Below are 18667 nucleotides of genomic sequence, written 5' to 3' on the forward strand. Positions count from 1 at the left end.
ATGATGATGATGATGATGATGATGCAGGATTAGTCAGGTGACCTACTTATGCAGTATTACTGGATGTCTCAGAGGGCCAATCAGAGTAAAGAGAATGCCTTCTCTGTTTGAATGGATTGCTCAGAACTAACTGCCAGGGTGGAATTCATTCAATTACAGAAAGTGTATTTCCAGGAACGTGCATTAATAAGTGTTCTTGTTCTGCACAATAGCGTTTCCCAGATAGATGGATTCAACATTTATTTATTTTTTGTTCTATATTGACGCAAAGTGTCTTGTACTGTAGAATGAAAGTGTACCCAAACGCAGTACAGCCCAGCTGGACACAAGAAGGGAATCAGGTGCTCGACATTCCTTACCCTAGGACTCCTGGAGTGTTTTTTGTTTGTTTGTTGTACTGTAGTTGACCACTTACAAGCCAACTAAATAGAGATGAGTTTCTTGATCAAGCCACAGTGATCATTGAAGGGCAATGCCCTGTTCAATTTCTCTCTCTTTATAGATTGCTTTATACCCTTAGTGTTGCACGTGTCCATTTCTCTTCTGTCTTTATACCCCATTCTGTACACTCTGAATCAGTCTGATATCTGTTTAGCCAGCTGGTGCTGTGTTTATGGGACATCATTGTCCTCATGTCTTTCATCATGTTGCAGATATCTCACAGAGTTTGTGGACCTGGGAAACGTGTCTGCATTGAGAACATTCAGGGTCCTCCGAGCGCTGAAAACCATCTCTGTCATTCCAGGTGAGAGAAACTATTTTCTTCTGTTCTGTCTGGGGACGTTGCACTGTAAGGCTGGCTGATAGGTTTGAAGCCTTGCAGGACATTGTACTGTAAAGCTAGCTGATAGGTTTGAAGCCTTGCAGGACATTGTACTGTAAGGCTAGCTGATAGGTTTGAAGCCTTGCAGGACATTGTACTGTAAGGCTAGCTGATAGGTTTGAAGACTTGCAGGACATTGTACTGTAAGGCTAGCTGATAGGTTTGAAACCTTGCAGGACATTGTACTGTAAAGCTAGCTGATAGGTTTGAAGCCTTGCAGGACGTTGTACTGTAAGGCTGGCTGATAGGTTTGAAGCCTTGCAGGACATTGTACTGTAAAGCTAGCTGATAGGTTTGAAGCCTTGCAGGACATTGTACTGTAATGCTAGCTGATAGGTTTGAAGCCTTGCAGGACATTGTACTGTAAGGCTAGCTGATAGGTTTGAAACCTTGCAGGACATTGTACTGTAAAGCTAGCTGATAGGTTTGAAGCCTTGCAGGACGTTGTACTGTAAGGCTGGCTGATAGGTTTGAAGCCTTGCAGGACATTGTACTGTAAGGCTAGCTGATAGGTTTGAAACCTTGCAGGACATTGTACTGTAAAGCTAGCTGATAGGTTTGAAGCCTTGCAGGACATTGTACTGTAATGCTAGCTGATAGGTTTGAAGCCTTGCAGGACATTGTACTGTAAGGCTGGCTGATAGGTTTGAAGCCTTGCAGGACATTGTAAAGCTGATAAATATCACCTGTAGGTCAAAGACCATCACAGGACAATGTCTAACTCATCTCTTGTCTACTGGAAATCTAAGACAATAGTGGGGACCATTTCTAACCTGTCTCTGTCTCCCTCAGGCCTGAAGACCATGGTAGGGACAATGTTTAACTGTCAAGTCTATTGGGGACATTGTATAATCTATTGTCTGTCTCCCTCAGGCCTAAAGACCATCGTTGGTGCTCTGATCCAGTCAGTGAAGAAGCTTGCGGACGTGATGATCCTGACAGTGTTCTGCCTGAGCGTGTTCGCCCTCATCGGCCTGCAGCTCTTCATGGGCATCCTGCGGCAGAAATGCGTCCGTAGCGCGGCACACTGCGTCAACTCCTCATATAACGTCAACGACACCTTCACCTGCAACAACCGGACCTGGAACTCCATGAACGACTTTGTCACCAATGAAGGTTGATTTTTTTTTGTCATGTCCTTTTGGTCTGTTCTGCACTGTAGGCACGGCCAGTTTGGAAGCCTTTGTTAAGGTGCAAGAGATATGACACACTAAATATTAATTGGTATGATGCAATATAAAATTACACCTCAGTACTGTAATTGGTCAGTTGGTAGAGGATGGTGCTTGCAAAAAGCCAGGATTGTCGGTTCAATTCCCGGGGCCATATGTCTTCTGCATTTAACCCAACACTCTGAGACTGTAAGTTGCGTTAGATAAAATCGTCTGCTAAATGGCATGTATAAGGTAGGCGGGCGGGTGCACAGTGATGATGGGTGTATTACTGGGGTGGCAGGTAGCCTAGTGGTTAGAGCGTTGGGCCAGTAACCCAAAAGGTTGCTAGATTGAATCCCCGAGCTGACAAGGTAAAAATCTGTCATTCTGCCCCTGAACAAGGCAGTTAACCCACTGTTCCAAGGCCGTCATTGTAAATAAGAATTTGTTCTTAACTGACTTGCCTAGTTAAATAAAGGTAAAATGAAATTACTGTTAGGTTACTGGTCTCTGGAACGACCAGCTCAGGAACTCTTAATCAGTTGAACCAGTTAAAGCAGGCCTCGAGACTGGTTTGTTTTATTACCTGAGTTGTATGTGTTGTGCTTAAGTCATGTTCCTAATCTGCTTTTCAGATAATTTCTACAAAGTTGAAGGAGCAAAGGATGCCTTAATTTGTGGATATGGACAAGATGCAGGGTAAGTCAGCTGCTGTACTGGCTATTGCATAATGTTGGCTTCTACATAACATCTGCTTGTGGATAGTGAACTGTTAGTGAGGGTAAAGCATAGTGAACTGTTAGTGAGGGTAAAGCATAGTGAACTATTAGTGAGAGTAAAGCATAGTGAACTGTTAGTGAGGGTAAAGCATAGTGAACTGTTAGTGAGGGTAAAGCATAGTGAACTGTTAGTGAGGGTAAAGCATAGTGAACTGTTAGTGAGGGTAAAGCATAGTGAACTGTTAGTGAGGGTAAAGCATAGTGAACTGTTAGTGAGGGTAAAGCATAGTGAACTGTTAGTGAGGGTAAAGCATAGTGAACTGTTAGTGAGGGTAAAGCATAGTGAACTGTTAGTGAGGGTAAAGCATAGTGAACTGTTAGTGAGGGTAAAGCATAGTGAACTGTTAGTGAGGGTAAAGCATAGTGAACTGTTAGTGAGGGTAAAGCATACTGAACTGTTAGTGAGAGTAAAGCATAGTGAACTGTTAGTGAGGGTAAAGCATACTGAACTGTTAGTGAGAGTAAAGCATAGTGAACTGTTACTGAGGGTAAAGCATACTGAACTGTTAGTGAGGGTAAAGCATAGTGAACTGTTAGTGAGGGTAAAGCATAGTGAACTGTTAGTGAGAGTAAAGCATAGTGAACTGTTAGTGAGGGTAAAGCATAGTGAACTGTTAGTGAGGGTAAAGCATAGTGAACTGTTAGTGAGGGTAAAGCATAGTGAACTGTTAGTGAGGGTAAAGCATACTGAACTGTTAGTGAGAGTAAAGCATAGTGAACTGTTACTGAGGGTAAAGCATACTGAACTGTTAGTGAGGGTAAAGCATAGTGAACTGTTAGTGAGGGTAAAGCATAGTGAAGTGTTAGTGAGAGTAAAGCATACTGAACTGTTACTGAGGGTAAAGCATACTGAACTGTTAGTGAGGGTAAAGCATGATGGGCAGCAAACATTTCTATGTACTACACTAGTCCAGACAGGACAAAGCCAGAGCTCCTCTCTATTCATATTCAAATACATAGTGTCAGGTTATAGCCCCTAGCATGTCAGGTTATAGCCCCTGGTATGTCAGGTTATGGTCCGGTAGTGTAAAAAGTATGGTAGCTGGACTGTAGGAACCCTACCCATGGTACTGTATAGGCCTACCTCCTGCAGAAACCCTACCCACAGTACTGTATAGGCCTACCTCTTTCTGCAGGAACCCTACCCATAGTACTGTATAGGCCTACCTCCTTCTGCAGAAATCCTGTCCCTGTTCTGTCAGGTTAGATGGTTCCTGTTCTGTCAGGTTAGATGGTTCCTGTTCTGTCAGGTTAGATGGTCCCTGTTCTGTCAGGTTAGATGGTCCCTGTTCTGTCAGGTTAGATGGTTCCTGTTCTGTCAGGTTAGATGGTTCCTGTTCTGTCAGGTTAGATGGTTCCTGTTCTGTCAGGTTAGATGGTTCCTGTTCTGTCAGGTTAGATGGTTCCTGTTCTGTCAGGTTAGATGGTTCCTGTTCTGTCAGGTTAGATGGTCCCTGTTCTGTCAGGTTAGATGGTCCCTGTTCTGTCAGGTTAGATGGTCCCTGTTCTGTCAGGTTAGATGGTTCCTGTTCTGTCAGGTTAGATGGTCCCTGTTCTGTCAGGTTAGATGGTCCCTGTTCTGTCAGGTTAGATGGTTCCTGTTCTGTCAGGTTAGATGGTTCCTGTTCTGTCAGGTTAGATGGTCCCTGTTCTGTCAGGTTAGATGGTCCCTGTTCTGTCAGGTTAGATGGTTCCTGTTCTGTCAGGTTAGATGGTTCCTGTTCTGTCAGGTTAGATGGTTCCTGTTCTGTCAGGTTAGATGGTCCCTGTTCTGTCAGGTTAGATGGTCCCTGTTCTGTCAGGTTAGATGGTCCCTGTTCTGTCAGGTTAGATGGTCCCTGTTCTGTCAGGTTAGATGGTCCCTGTTCTGTCAGGTTAGATGGCCCCTGTTCTGTCAGGTTAGATGGTTCCTGTTCTGTCAGGTTAGATGGTTCCTGTTCTGTCAGGTTAGATGGTCCCTGTTCTGTCAGGTTAGATGGTCCCTGTTCTGTCAGGTTAGATGGTCCCTGTTCTGTCAGGTTAGATGGTCCCTGTTCTGTCAGGTTAGATGGTCCCTGTTCTGTCAGGTTAGATGGTCCCTGTTCTGTCAGGTTAGATGGTCCCTGTTCTGTCAGGTTAGATGGTCCCTGTTCTGTCAGGTTAGATGGTCCCTGTTCTGTCAGGTTAGATGGTCCCTGTTCTGTCAGGTTAGATGGTCCCTGTTCTGTCAGGTTAGATGGTCCCTGTTCTGTCAGGTTAGATGGTCCCTGTTCTGTCAGGTTAGATGGTCCCTGTTCTGTCAGGTTAGATGGTCCCTGTTCTGTCAGGTTAGATGGTTCCTGTTCTGTCAGGTTAGATGGTCCCTGTTCTGTCAGGTTAGATGGTCCCTGTTCTGTCAGGTTAGATGGTTCCTGTTCTGTCAGGTTAGATGGTCCCTGTTCTGTCAGGTTAGATGGTCCCTGTTCTGTCAGGTTAGATGGTTCCTGTTCTGTCAGGTTAGATGGTCCCTGTTCTGTCAGGTTAGATGGTTCCTGTTCTGTCAGGTTAGATGGTCCCTGTTCTGTCAGGTTAGATGGTCCCTGTTCTGTCAGGTTAGATGGTCCCTGTTCTGTCAGGTTAGATGGTCCCTGTTCTGTCAGGTTAGATGGTCCCTGTTCTGTCAGGTTAGATGGTCCCTGTTCTGTCAGGTTAGATGGTCCCTGTTCTGTCAGGTTAGATGGTCCCTGTTCTGTCAGGTTAGATGGTCCCTGTTCTGTCAGGTTAGATGGTCCCTGTTCTGTCAGGTTAGATGGTCCCTGTTCTGTCAGGTTAGATGGTCCCTGTTCTGTCAGGTTAGATGGTCCCTGTTCTGTCAGGTTAGATGGTCCCTGTTCTGTCAGGTTAGATGGTCCCTGTTCTGTCAGGTTAGATGGTCCCTGTTCTGTCAGGTTAGATGGTTCCTGATCTGTCCCCAATCAAAGGCTGTAGTTTGAAACCTACCAAATATGGCTACTCAGCCCACGCTATCTTTAATCCCATAAATCCAAAGCGTTTTGAAACAGCACAACGAGAGGTAGGGAGAGAGGGAGGGAGGGATGACTCCGGCCATGACATGGCTGTTCCAGGGGTTATATTGAACTAAATACCCATCTGGGTAAATCTGAAATCCCAGGGTTTTTCAACAAATAGCTTATCCATTAGGTGTTTCTGTTAATCGCTTCTGAGAAGACGACAGAAAATAGAATTTAGAGTTATACTTGGCTATCCAATATTCCATATTTAAGGAACGGATGTGGTATATTATATTTGACTTTGTCTTTCGTTGTTGGCAATGAGCACATTTTGGAGGTTGGATTTACAGAAAATACATATATGAGTGATTGACAATGAGATGAACAAGATTGACCTGGTTGGAAACTTGAATTGTACTTAACCTTTATTTATTCTGGTTTGTTTTATTGAGGAAAAATAAATTTTACGAGAGAGTCCTTGTTGATGCTCACACACAGAGAGACAGAGGCCAGTGCTATGCTGTCTGCAGAAACTCAAAACGCAGAACTTAATCTCTCACAATATCAAACACAGAGCCACAGGTTTAATCTACAAGGAGAAAAAGCTGAATCAATAATTTTAGATTGCGAGCCCTTCCCAACGATGCAGAGTTAAAAATAAGAAAATAAGAAAAGTAAAAAATGGTAACACAAAAGGAATAAAATACACAAGAATGATGGTATAGTATATACAGGGAGTACCATAGAGGAAGTACCATACAGGGAGTACCATATGTATGTGAATCCTTGGATTTAATAACTGGTTGATCCTCCTTTGGCAGCAATAAACTCAACCAAACGTTTTCTGTAGTTGCAGATCAGAGCTGCACAACGGTCAGGAGGAATTTTGGACCATTCCTCTTTACCAAAATGTTTCAATTCAGCAATATTCTTAGGATATCTGGTGTGAACCGCTCTCTTGAGGTCATGCCACAGCATTTTAAATCGGGTTGAGGTCAGGACTCTGACTGGGCCCCTCCAGAAGCTGTATTTTCTTCTGTTGAAGCCATTCTGTTGTTGATTTACTTCTGTATTTTGAGGCATTGTCCTGTTGCATCACACAACTTCTGTTGAGCTTCAATTGGCGGACAGATAGCCTTACATTGTCCTGCAAAATGTCTTGATAAACTTAGGAATTCATTTTTCCGCCGATGATCGCAAGCTGTCCAGGCCCTGAGGCAGCAAAGCAGCCCCAAACCATGATGCTCCCTCCACCATACTTTACAGTTGGGATGAGGTTGGTGTGCTGTGCCTTCTTTTCTCCACATAGTGTTGTGTGTTCCTTCCAAACAACTCAACTGTAGTTTCTGTCCACAGAATATTTGCCAGTAGCGCTGCGGAACATCCAGGTGCACTTTTGCAAACTTCATACATGTAGTAATGTTTTTTTTGGACAGCAGTGGCTTTTTCCGTGGTGTCCTCCCATGAACACCATTCTTGTTTCGTGTTTTACGTATCGTAGACTCGTCAACAAAGATGTTAGCATGTTCCAGAGATTTCTGTACGTCTTTAGCTGAAACTCTAGGATTCTACTTAACCTCATTGAGCATTCTGCACTGTGCTCTTGTAGCCACTCCTACGGAGAGTAGCAACAGTGCTGAACTTTCTCCATTTATAGACAATTTGTCTTACCGCGGACTGATGAACATCAAGTCTTTTAGAGATACTTTTGTAACCCATTACAGCTTTATGCAAGTCAACAATTCTTAATCTTAGGTCTTCTGAGATCTCTTTTGTTCGAGGCATGGTTCACATCAGGCAATGCTTCTTGTGAATAGAAAAGTCAAATTTTGTGAGTGTTTTTTATAGGGCAGGGTAGCTCTAACCAACATCTCCAATCTCGTCTCATTGATTGGACTCCAGGTTAGCTGACTCCAATTAGCTTTTGGAGAAGTCATTAGCCTAGGGGTTCACATACTTTATCCAACCAACACTGTGAATGTTTAAATGATGTATTCATTAAAGACAAGAAAAATACAATAATTTGTGTGTTATTAGTTTAAGCACACTGTCTTTGTCTATTGTTGTGACTAAGATGAAGATCAGATCAAATTTTATGACAAATTTATACAGAAATCCAAGTAATTCCAAAGGGTTCACATACTTTTTCTTGCCACTGTATGTAGTCTTTTGAATGTTCATAGAGTCAGTTCAAGATAGGGTCAATGCAGATAGTCCAGGTAACCATTTAATTAACTATTTAGCAGTTTTGGAGCTTGGGGGTAGAAGCTGTCTCGGAGCTTGTTGGTTATGCAGCCAGTCAAGATGCTCTCGATGGTGCAGCTGTAGAACCTTTTGAGGATCTGAGGGACCATGCCAAATATTTTCAGCCTCCTGAGGGGGAAGAGGAGCTGTTGTGCCCTGCGACTGTGTGGGTGTGTTAAATCAAATCAAATTTTATTGGTCACTTGGTTAGCAGATGTTATTGCGAGTGTAGCGAAATTCTTGTAGTGTAGCGAAATGCTTGTGTGGACCATGTTAAGTCCTTAGGGATGTGGACACACACACACACACACACACACACACACACACACACACACACACACACACACACACACACACACACACACACACACACACACACACACACACACACACACACACATAATGGCTGTTGGGACCAACAAAACAATGAGGATGAATTCTCCTTTCTTTCTGCCTCCTTTATTTTGAGATAGAGAGAGGTGGGAGGAGGGGGGGGTCGAGATAGAGACAGAGAGAGATTGAAATTAGTTGAATTGAGAGAAAGCGAGAGAAAGGAGAGACTGAGGAAGAGAGAGAGAGAGAGAGAGACTGGGGGAGCGAGAGAGAGAGAGAGAGAGAGAGAGAGACTGAGGGAGCGAGAGAGAGAGAGAGAGAGAGAGAGAGACTGAGGGAGCGAGAGAGAGAGAGAGAGACTGAGGGAGCGAGAGAGAGAGAGAGAGAGAGAGAGAGAGAGTTCAGAAAACACATTATTTCAGGTTCCTTGTTTTTTTTATCAGACAGGCAGATACAGTACTTGTTTATTGATGTGACAGTGGTATACTCTAAGAAAATAATCATAAAGAAATAACTGTTTTGGAGACTTTTGTTAGATTTGAGCTGAACCTTTTGTGAGGTTATCCATGTAGGCGACACATTACTGTAAGTAGGTCAAAAGCAGTGAGGACACAAAACATAGAGGAAGTTTAATCTTTTGAGTGTATTCCAACAAGTAATCCCTGACTAGGTTTCCAAATTAAAGATTCAAATACATTATGATGACACAAACAGACACGCACGCACGCACGCACGCACACACACACATACACACACACACACACACACACACACACACATTTTGTCACTATAATTTCGATTATGACTATGTTTAGCTACTTTTAGCTACCTCTGTAAGAGTGACCATGGACTCCATGGAGAACAAGGTTTATTATTTCATGATTTCTGCTGTTTCGAAACAGACAGGTCGATGTGTGTGAGTTTAGCTACATCTGGTTGTTTTCTAAACCCCCACGCTGAGACTCTAAACATACTGCTTTACCCCCACGCTAAGTCTCTAAACACACTGCTTTACCCCCACGCTGACACTCTAAACATACTGATTTACCCCCACGCTAAGTCTCTAAACACACTGCTTTACCCCACGCTGAGACTCTAAACACACTGCTTTACCCCCACGCTGAGACTCTAAACACACTGCTTTACCCCCACGCTGAGACTCTAAACATACTGCTTTACCCCCACGCTGAGACTCTAAACATACTGATTTATCCCCACGCTGAGACTCTAAACACTGCTTTACACCCATGCTGAGTCTCTAAACACTGCTTTACCCCCACGCTCAGACTCTAAACACACTGCTTTACCCCCACGTTGAGACTCTAAACATACTGATTTATCCCCACGCTGAGACTCTAAACACTGCTTTACCCCCATGCTGAGTCTCTAAACACTGCTTTACCCCCACGCTGAGACTCTAAACACACTGCTTTACCCCCACGCTGAGACTCTAAACATACTGATTTACCCCCACGCTAAGTCTCTAAACACACTGCTTTACCCCCACGCTGAGACTCTAAACATACTGCTTTACCCCCACGCTGAGACTCTAAACATACTGCTTTACCCCCACGCTGAGACTCTAAACATACTGCTTTACCCCCACGCTGAGACTCTAAACATACTGCTTTAACCCCACGCTGAGACTCTAAACACACTGCTTTACCCCCACTCTGAGACTCTAAACACTGCTTTACCCCCACGCTGAGACTCTAAACATACTGCTTTACCCCCACGCTGAGACTCTAAACATACTGATTTATCCCCACGCTGAGTCTCTAAACACACTGCTTTATCCCCATGCTGAGACTCTAAACACTGCTTTACCCCCACGCTGAGACTCTAAACATACTGCTTTACCCCCACGCTGAGACTCTAAACATACTGCTTTACCCCCACGCTGAGACTCTAAACATACTGATTTATCCCCACGCTGAGACTCTAAACACTGCTTTACCCCCACGCTGAGACTCTAAACATACTGCTTTACCCCCACGCTGAGACTCTAAACATACTGATTTATCCCCACGCTGAGACTCTAAACATACTGCTTTACCCCCACGCTGAGACTCTAAACATACTGCTTTAACCCCATGCTGAGACTCTAAATATACTGCTTAACCCCATTTTGAGGCTCTAAACATACTGGTTTACCCCCATGCTGAGACTAAATATACTGATTTACCCCCACGCTGAGACTCTAAACACTGCTTTACCCCCACGCTGAGACTCTAAACACTGCTTTACCCCCATGCTGAGACTCTAAATATACTGCTTAACCCCATTTTGAGACTCTAAACATACTGCTTTAACCCCATGCTGAGACTAAATATACTGATTTACCCCCACGCTGAGACTCTAAACACTGCTTTACCCCCACGCTGAGACTCTAAACACTGCTTTACCCCCATGCTGAGACTCTAAATATACTGCTTAACCCCATTTTGAGACTCTAAACATACTGGTTTACCCCCACGTTGAGACTCTAAACATGCGGTAGGCTATATGCTCAATACTTTATCACTGCATATTGGCTATGCTTAAATTACTTAATTAAGAAGATATATTTAAAAAATATATGTGTATGATCATGCTGATAATGGATAATTTGTTGTTTTACTTGTGAGGCTGAGTGAGCATAACAGTGAGCTTTTTAGTACTGGTCTGGTGGACTGCATCTGATGGTCAATCTGAGGGTAGGGAAGGAGGAGCGGTGAGGCTGCCTCTCACCCGACTCACCATTCCTCCACTCTCCCTCTCTCCGCTGGGAAAAGGGGACACCGTCTTCCAGCTGATGGTCAATCTGAGGGTAGGGAAGGAGGAGCGGTGAGGCTGCCTCTCACCCGACTCACCATTCCTCCACTCTCCCTCTCTCCGCTGGGAAAAGGGGACACAGTCTTCCAGCTGATGGCGAAACTCAAGTCTCACTGCATTATTTCTGCTTCGTGCACCAATTCATGTTGTTACTCCTATGACCAGAGAAAGTGAAATTTTCCTCGATATTAAAAAAGACACAAACGGCTAATAATAACAACACAAGCTTATGGAAACACTTTGCATTTTATGACTTATAAAACTGTTGAACAAAGTGTTGATGGTGCTGAATAACAACATAAACCTGAACTTACTCATAAAAACATCATCTCATTGCTGTATTTGTTGAGTCTCTCTCATGTCATGGTTTTAAAAGTTTTGAAATCTCACATTATCAACTTTGCTGTGCGTCCGAGTCTTCTTCTTTTTACAGTCTATAGCGCGAGGAAACTGTGCCGACACAGTGATCTGAGCTATCTGATTGGCCAGTGGTGGGCCTATAGGTGCACTTGATTTGCTGTCTGGGCCTGCCGGGTAGGCGGAGTCCTACCTTCAGGCACATGAAATGGTTCAAAATGGGAACGCTTTGCTTTCCCGGCGCTAGGGCTGCTGAATCAAGTGCACCTACCGTCAACAGCTCGAAATGAATATAGAAAATAGGAACGCAAGGCTTTATGGTTTTTGTTTTTTTACAGAAATGTTTGGTGATCGACTAGGAATGGCTTTGCGATCGACCAATTGGTGACCACTGCTTTAGGCTGATTGACCATAACCATCATACAGACACTGAACACTTGACCTGCACCCGACCAGCCAGCGAGAGGAGGATGGTCCCCAAGGGTGGGGTATTTAGTCTGCCTATGACCAGATTCTGCTACTACATGCTGTTTAGTAGGCGTTTTGAGTATGAGAGAATAAAAGCTTTTATAGTGCAGGACATATTTCTGTTTTGATGGCGCCGAAGAACATCGCTGACATTTTACATTCTCCTAACCAATTGTGCTATTTTGTTATATATTTTTTGTGTTTTGTGTAATTTTTGAACTTATTTTGTACATAATGTTGCTGCTACCATCTCTTATGACTGAAAATAACTCTGGACATCAGAAAAGCGATTACTCACCGCGGACTGAAATAAACTTTTTCCTTTAACGAGTGCAACTAGAAGGATATCCTGCTTTTACTGGAACAGGCCCAGAACAGGCCCACACCTTTTGCATGAAGAAAAGACGCCGGAAAAGGGGACGCAGATTGGGGATCCTTCCGAGAATCTGGAGGCGAGCCGAGTAAACTCCCAATGCCTTCCATTCTCCTTGCTAACGTACAATCGTTAGAAAATAAAATTGATGACCTAGTATTAAGATTATCCTACTAACGGGACATTAAAAACTGTAACATCTTATGTTTCACCGAGACATGGCTGAATGAAGAAACGGACAATATAGAGCTGGCGGGATTTTCAATGCACCGGCAGAACTGAGACGCTACCTCTGGTAAGACGAGGGGTGAGGGTGTGTGTCTTTTGTCAGTAACAGCTGGTGTGCGATGTCTAATATAACTGAGGCAAAGCCTTCCCTGTGGCTCAGTTGGTAGAGCATGGTGTTTGCAACGCCAGCATGGTGTTTGCAATGCCAAGGTTGTGGGTTTGATTCCCACGGGGGGCCAGTACCAAAAGAATGTATGGAATGTATGCATTCACTACTGTAAGTTGCTCTGGATAAGAGCATCTGCTAAATGACTAAAATGTAAATTAAAGAAGTCTCAAGGTATTGCTCGCCTTATCTGTATTATTCATAGCCGTCTATTTACCACCACAAAGCGAAGCTGGCACTAAGACTGCTCTCAACCAACTCTATAAGGCCAAAAGCAAAGAAGAACATGCTCATCCAGAAGTGGCGCTCCTAGTGGCCGGGGAATTTAATGCAGGCAAACTTAAATCAGTTTTAGCAAATTTTTACGAGCATGTCACGTGCAACCAGGGAAAAAGAAATCCTAGACTACCTTTATTCCACACTCAGAGATGCATACAAAGCTCTCCCCCACCCTCCATTTGGCAAATATGACCATAATTCTATCCTCCTGATTCCTGCTTACAAGCAAAAACTAAAGCAGGAAGTACCAGTGACTCGCTCAATACGGAAGTGGTCGGATGACGCGGATGCTACACTACAGGACTGTTTTGGTAGCACAGACTGGAATATGTTCCGGGATTCATCCAATGGCATTGAGGAATACACCACCTCAGTCATCGGCTTCATCAATAAGTGTATCGATGACGTCGCCCCCACAGTGACCGTACGTACATATCCCAACCAGAAGCCATGGATTACAGGCAACATCCGCATCGAGCTAAAGGCTAGAGCTGCCACTTTCAAGGAGCGGGACACTAATCCGGACACTTATAAGAAATCCCACTATGCCCTCAGATGAACCCTCAAACAAGCAAAGCATCAATACAGGATTAAGATTGAATCCTACTACACCGGCTCTGACGCTCGTCGGATGTAACAGGGCTTGAAAACTATTACGGACTACAAAGGGAAACCCGGTTGCGAGCTGCCCAGTGACGCAAGCCTACCAAACGAGCTAAATGCCTTTTATACTCGCTTCGAGGCAAGCAACACTGAAGCATGCACGAGAGCACCAGCTGTTCTGGATGACTGTGTGATAATGCTATCAGTAGCCAATGCGAAGAAAACCTTTAAACAGGTCAACATTCACAAAGCTGCTGGGCCAGACGGATTACAAGGACGTGTATTCAAAGCATGCGCGGACCAACTGTCAAGTGTCTTCACTGACATTTTCAACCTCTCCCTGACCGAGTCTGTAATACCTACATGTTTGAAACAGACCACCATAGTCCCTGTGCCCAAGCAAGCGGAGGTAACCTGCCTAAATGATTCATGTCCCGTGGCACTCACGTCGATAGCCATGAAGTGCTTTGAAGGGCTGGTCATGGCTCACATCAACAGAATCCTCCCAGAAACCCTAGACCCACTCCAATTCACATACCGCCCCAACAGATCCACAGATGACGCAATCTCAATCGCACTCCACACCGCCCTTTCTCACTTGGACAAAAGGAACACCTATGTGAGAATGCTGTTCATCGACTACAGCTCAGCGTTCAACACCATAGTGCCCACGAAGATCATCATTAAGCTAAGGACTCTGGGACTAAATACCTCCCTCTGCAACTGGATCCTGGACTACCTGACGGGCCGCCCCAGGTGGTAAGAGTTGGCAACAACACGTCTGCCATGCTGATCCTCAACACAGGGGCCCCTCAGGGGTGTGTACTTAGTCCCCTCCTGTATTCCCTGTTCACCCACAACTGAGTGGCCAAACACGACTCCAACACCATCATTAAGTTTGCTGATGACACAACAGTGGTAGGCCTGATCACCGACAATGATGAGACAGCCTATAGGGAGGAGGTCAGATAACTGGCAGTGTGGTGCCAGGACAACAACCTCTCCCTCAATGTGAGCAAGACAATGGAGCTGATCGTGGACTACAGGACATCGACGGGGCTGTAGTGGAGCGGGTAGAGGGTTTCAAGTTCCTTGGTGTCCACATCACCTACGAACTATCATGCTCCAAACATACCAAGACAGTTGTGAAGAGGGCATGACAAAACCTTTTCCTCCTCAGGAGACTGAAAAAATTTGGTATGGGCTCCCAGATCCTCAAAAGGTTCTATAGCTGCACCATCGAGAGCATCCTGACCGGTTGCATCACCGCCTGGTATGGCAACTGCTCGGCATCTGACCGTAAGGCGCTACAGAGGGTAGTGCAAACGGCCCAGTACATCACTGGGGCCAAGCTTCCTGCCATCCAGGACCTATATAATAGGTGGTGGCAGAGGAAAGCCCATAAAATTGTCGGAGACTCCAGTCACCCAAGTTATAGACTGTTTTCTCTGCTACTGCACGGCAAGCGGTACCGGAGCGTCAAGTCTAGGACCAAAAGGCTCCTCAACAGCTTCTACCCCCAAGCCATTAGACTGCTAAACAATTCATAAAAATTGCCACCGGACAACAACATGGTGATCTGCAGCTATTTCCTATAAGGAGAGAGACAAAGAGAGAGAGAGACCACATATTCACCTTGCACATCCTAATTGACAAACAAACAAACCAAAACAAAGGCAAAGTCTGAACATGTTAGGACCTGCTAGGGTAATGAAACAACTCTTTCAGTACACTGGACCAGGACAGAACACCATAAGGCAGCTCAACCGTTTAGGGCTTTAGGCTGTATATAGTGTTATATCAGTGTAACTTGCCCCTGTGCTACATTTGCACCTGTGATTTTTCTGGAATAAATCATGGGGTAATAACTCCAGGAAGCAGCTGTGTACACCAGGTGAGGTGTTACAGGACCAGGCTTGCCCCCCCCCCCCCCCCCCTCTCTGTCCCTCTCTCTCTTTCCCTTTTTCTCTCTCTCTCTCTTTCTCTCTCTCTCTCTCTCTCTCTCTCTCTCTCTCTCTCTCTCTCTCTCTCTCTTCATGATTACATTTAATGTGCCCCAGGGTCAGCTCTAGCCTTTTCGGGGCTTTAAAACGAGCTCGTTTTTTTTAGTGGCCCCCATCTTGACGGTGGAGACAAAAATCTACGTTTTTGACACATTTTGTCATGGAGCGGAGAGAAATTCACGCAGTTTTAAAGCACATTTCCTGCCGTTCTATACATTTTGTCATGGAGCGGAGAGAAATTCATGCAGTTTTAAAGCACATTTCCTGCCGTTCTACACATTTTGTCATGGAGCGGAGAGAAATTCACGCAGTTTTAAAGCACATTTCCTGCCGTTCTATACATTTTGTCATGGAGCGGAGAGAAATTCATGCAGTTTTAAAGCACATTTCCTGCCGTTCTACACATTTTGTCATGGAGCGGAGAGAAATTCACGCAGTTTTAAAGCACATTTCCTGCCGTTCTATACATTTTGTCATGGAGCGGAGAGAAATTTACGCAGTTTTAAAGCACATTTCCTGCCGTTCTATACATTTTGTCATGGAACGGAGAGAAATTCATGCAGTTTTAAAGCACATTTCCTGCCGTTCTATACATTTTGTCATGGAGCGGAGAGAAATTCACGCAGTTTTAAAGCACATTTCCGGCCGTTCTATACATTTTGTCATGACTTATGCCGTGGTAATGATATCTGAGTGTGAGTGACTAACAAAATCAACTGGGGGCCCCCTGGAGGTCAGGGCCCCCTGGAGGTCAGGGTCCCCTGGAGGTCAGGGTCCCTGGAGGTCAGGGCCCCTGGAGGTCAGGGCCCCCTGGAGGTCAGGGCCCCTGGGCACGTGCCCTGTGTGCCGGGCCGGTATTCAGCCATGATAACTACAAGTTTAGATAACTGGCTACACTAACTTACCAATCTAAAAAGAGTTAGCTGACATGGTTAATTGAGTGACTGTCAGTGACTGACAAAACAAGAGAAGAACTTCTGATGCACAACCACATTTCAAACGAACACCTATTCTGCTATTCTAAGTTGAGACCCCGACTGAGTTCCAAAAAAAGAATAAAATAAAATGAAATAATGCATATTTTTGTGGGGGATTAGAAATACATTCTTATTACCCATCCTCCTCTCCTCTCCTCTCCTCTCCTCTCCTCTCCTCTCCTCTCCTCTCCTCTCCTCTCCTCTCCTCTCCTCTCCTCTCCTCTCTCTCCTCTCCTCTCCTCTCCTCTCCTCTCCTCTCCTCTCCTCTCCTCTCCTCTCCTCTCTATTCAGCTCTCAGATTGACATATCAGCCACACACAGCTTGTTCTCGCTTTCTCTCTCCCTCTCTCTCTCTCTCCCACTCTCTCTCAGCTCTTTCTCTCGCTCCCCCATCTCTCTCTCTCTCCCCCACCCTTCTCTCTCCACTCTCACTCCCCCACTCTCTCTCAGATCTTTTTCTCTCAGCTCTCTCTCTCCTTCTCTTCCCCCTCTGTCCCATCTGTCTCTCTCTCTCTCTCTCTCTCTCCCACTCTCTCTCAGATCTTTTTCTCTCTCTCTCCCCCCTCTCTTTCCCTCTCTCTCTCAACATTTGCAGTAATGCAATCTGACTGTGGTGACAAAGTTTGGAGATGGGAGCCTTGCTCATTAGTTTATGTAAACATAAAAAAATTACAGCCCACACAGTAAAAAAGGGGGTGTAAAAATTACAGTGTTGACTTATTTTAACCCAGGATGAGTATTTTCAACATTATGATGAGTCAATGAGCTCTAGTGTCGGAATTCAATCAGTGTTACATTTTGCAGTCATTGCAGTGTAAATTCAACTCAAACTCAAATTCAACTGAAAAACGTTTATGTGTGAATTTTAACACCATTTTGAGTCAAATTAACTCTGAAAATGTGACACTACCTGTAGAGTAACTTTAACACTATGTAGACTGGGACCAAATGTTATCTGAAACAGTGTTGAATTGAACTCTATAGGAGTTTTTTTAATTTCTGTGCAGAGTTGGTTTAACCTTCATCAGTGTTAGCTCTAAGCTGTCCATTACCACCGTTACTCTGTTTTGGGTTGTAAAATCAACGGTGAAAGTAAGCCGGTACTGGCTGGTATGGTGTGTCCCCAGCAAAATAAATGGTGGGGGTACGCCGTACTAGTTGAACATGAGCCTATCACAATAATTAACTCAAAGATGCCATGAAAACTTACTATTACACTACTATTTGTAATTACTGCATATCACACGTATGTAACATTTTCCGAATGGACTTGAAAAAGGAATGGAATCCGCTCCAAAATGTGGTATGGTTCAACAATAACAGTGAAATTTGAGCGGCCAAGACCGAGCGGTACGGACAGTGGACCCATCAATTCAGCTTACAAGTGTAGAGACCTGATGAATGCAGAATCACAGAATGTCTTTCACTTCTTAGTGTTTTGTTACAGATGATTCTTTCTATTTATCAAATGATGGGTGCACAGTGTAACTGTATTGGATGCAGGAGTTATTTTAGAGTAACGAATGTGTGCCGGCAGCCAGGCTTACAGGATCCTATTGAAGTGATTGTTTGACGACCAGATTAAAACATAATGACTGGTTATGTTAATACCACATTAAAAAGTAATACATTTTAAAAGTAAACAACAAAAAAAACCTGAATAAGGACTGTATGTAATTGTACCTGGAAGAAATGAAAACTACCCCCCCCCCCCCCCACCTTGGGTAGAATACTGCTGTGTCATGTGTTAATCCTAGCATGATGCTGTGTGTTGCAGGAAGTGTCCTGAGGGATTTGACTGTCTGAGAATAGGAAGGAACCCTAACTATGGTTATACCAGCTTTGACAGCTTTGGCTGGGCTTTCCTGGCGTTGTTCCGGCTGATGACCCAAGACTACTGGGAGAACCTCTATCATCAGGTACACAACCTACAATACTCTGTATACACTGTTATGAGCTGGGTGCTTCGCACGCGCGCGCGCGCGCGCGTGTGTGTGTGTGTGTGTGTGTGTGTCTTGGTGTGTGTGTCTTGGTGTGTGTGTGTGTGTGTGTGTGTGTGTGTGTGTGTGTGTGTGTGTGTGTGTGTGTGTGTGTGTG

General features: G+C 44.6%; 1 protein-coding gene across 2 annotated transcripts in view; it reads left to right on the plus strand.

The window, feature by feature from the left end:
* scn12aa (sodium channel, voltage gated, type XII, alpha a) overlaps positions 1-18667 on the plus strand; it is a 95898-nt gene that overhangs the window by 31413 nt on the left and 45818 nt on the right. For both annotated transcript variants that reach the window (XM_082961024.1, XM_082961023.1), the window contains 4 exons: positions 654-745; positions 1697-1939; positions 2613-2676; positions 18348-18489. In XM_082961024.1, coding sequence (XP_082817150.1) covers positions 654-745; positions 1697-1939; positions 2613-2676; positions 18348-18489 — 541 coding nt within the window. The remainder of the gene's footprint in view (positions 1-653; positions 746-1696; positions 1940-2612; positions 2677-18347; positions 18490-18667) is intronic.

This window comes from Salmo salar, chromosome 14 (assembly GCF_965601325.2).
Source record: "Salmo salar chromosome 14, fSalSal1, whole genome shotgun sequence".
Taxonomy (NCBI): Eukaryota; Metazoa; Chordata; class Actinopteri; order Salmoniformes; family Salmonidae; genus Salmo; species Salmo salar.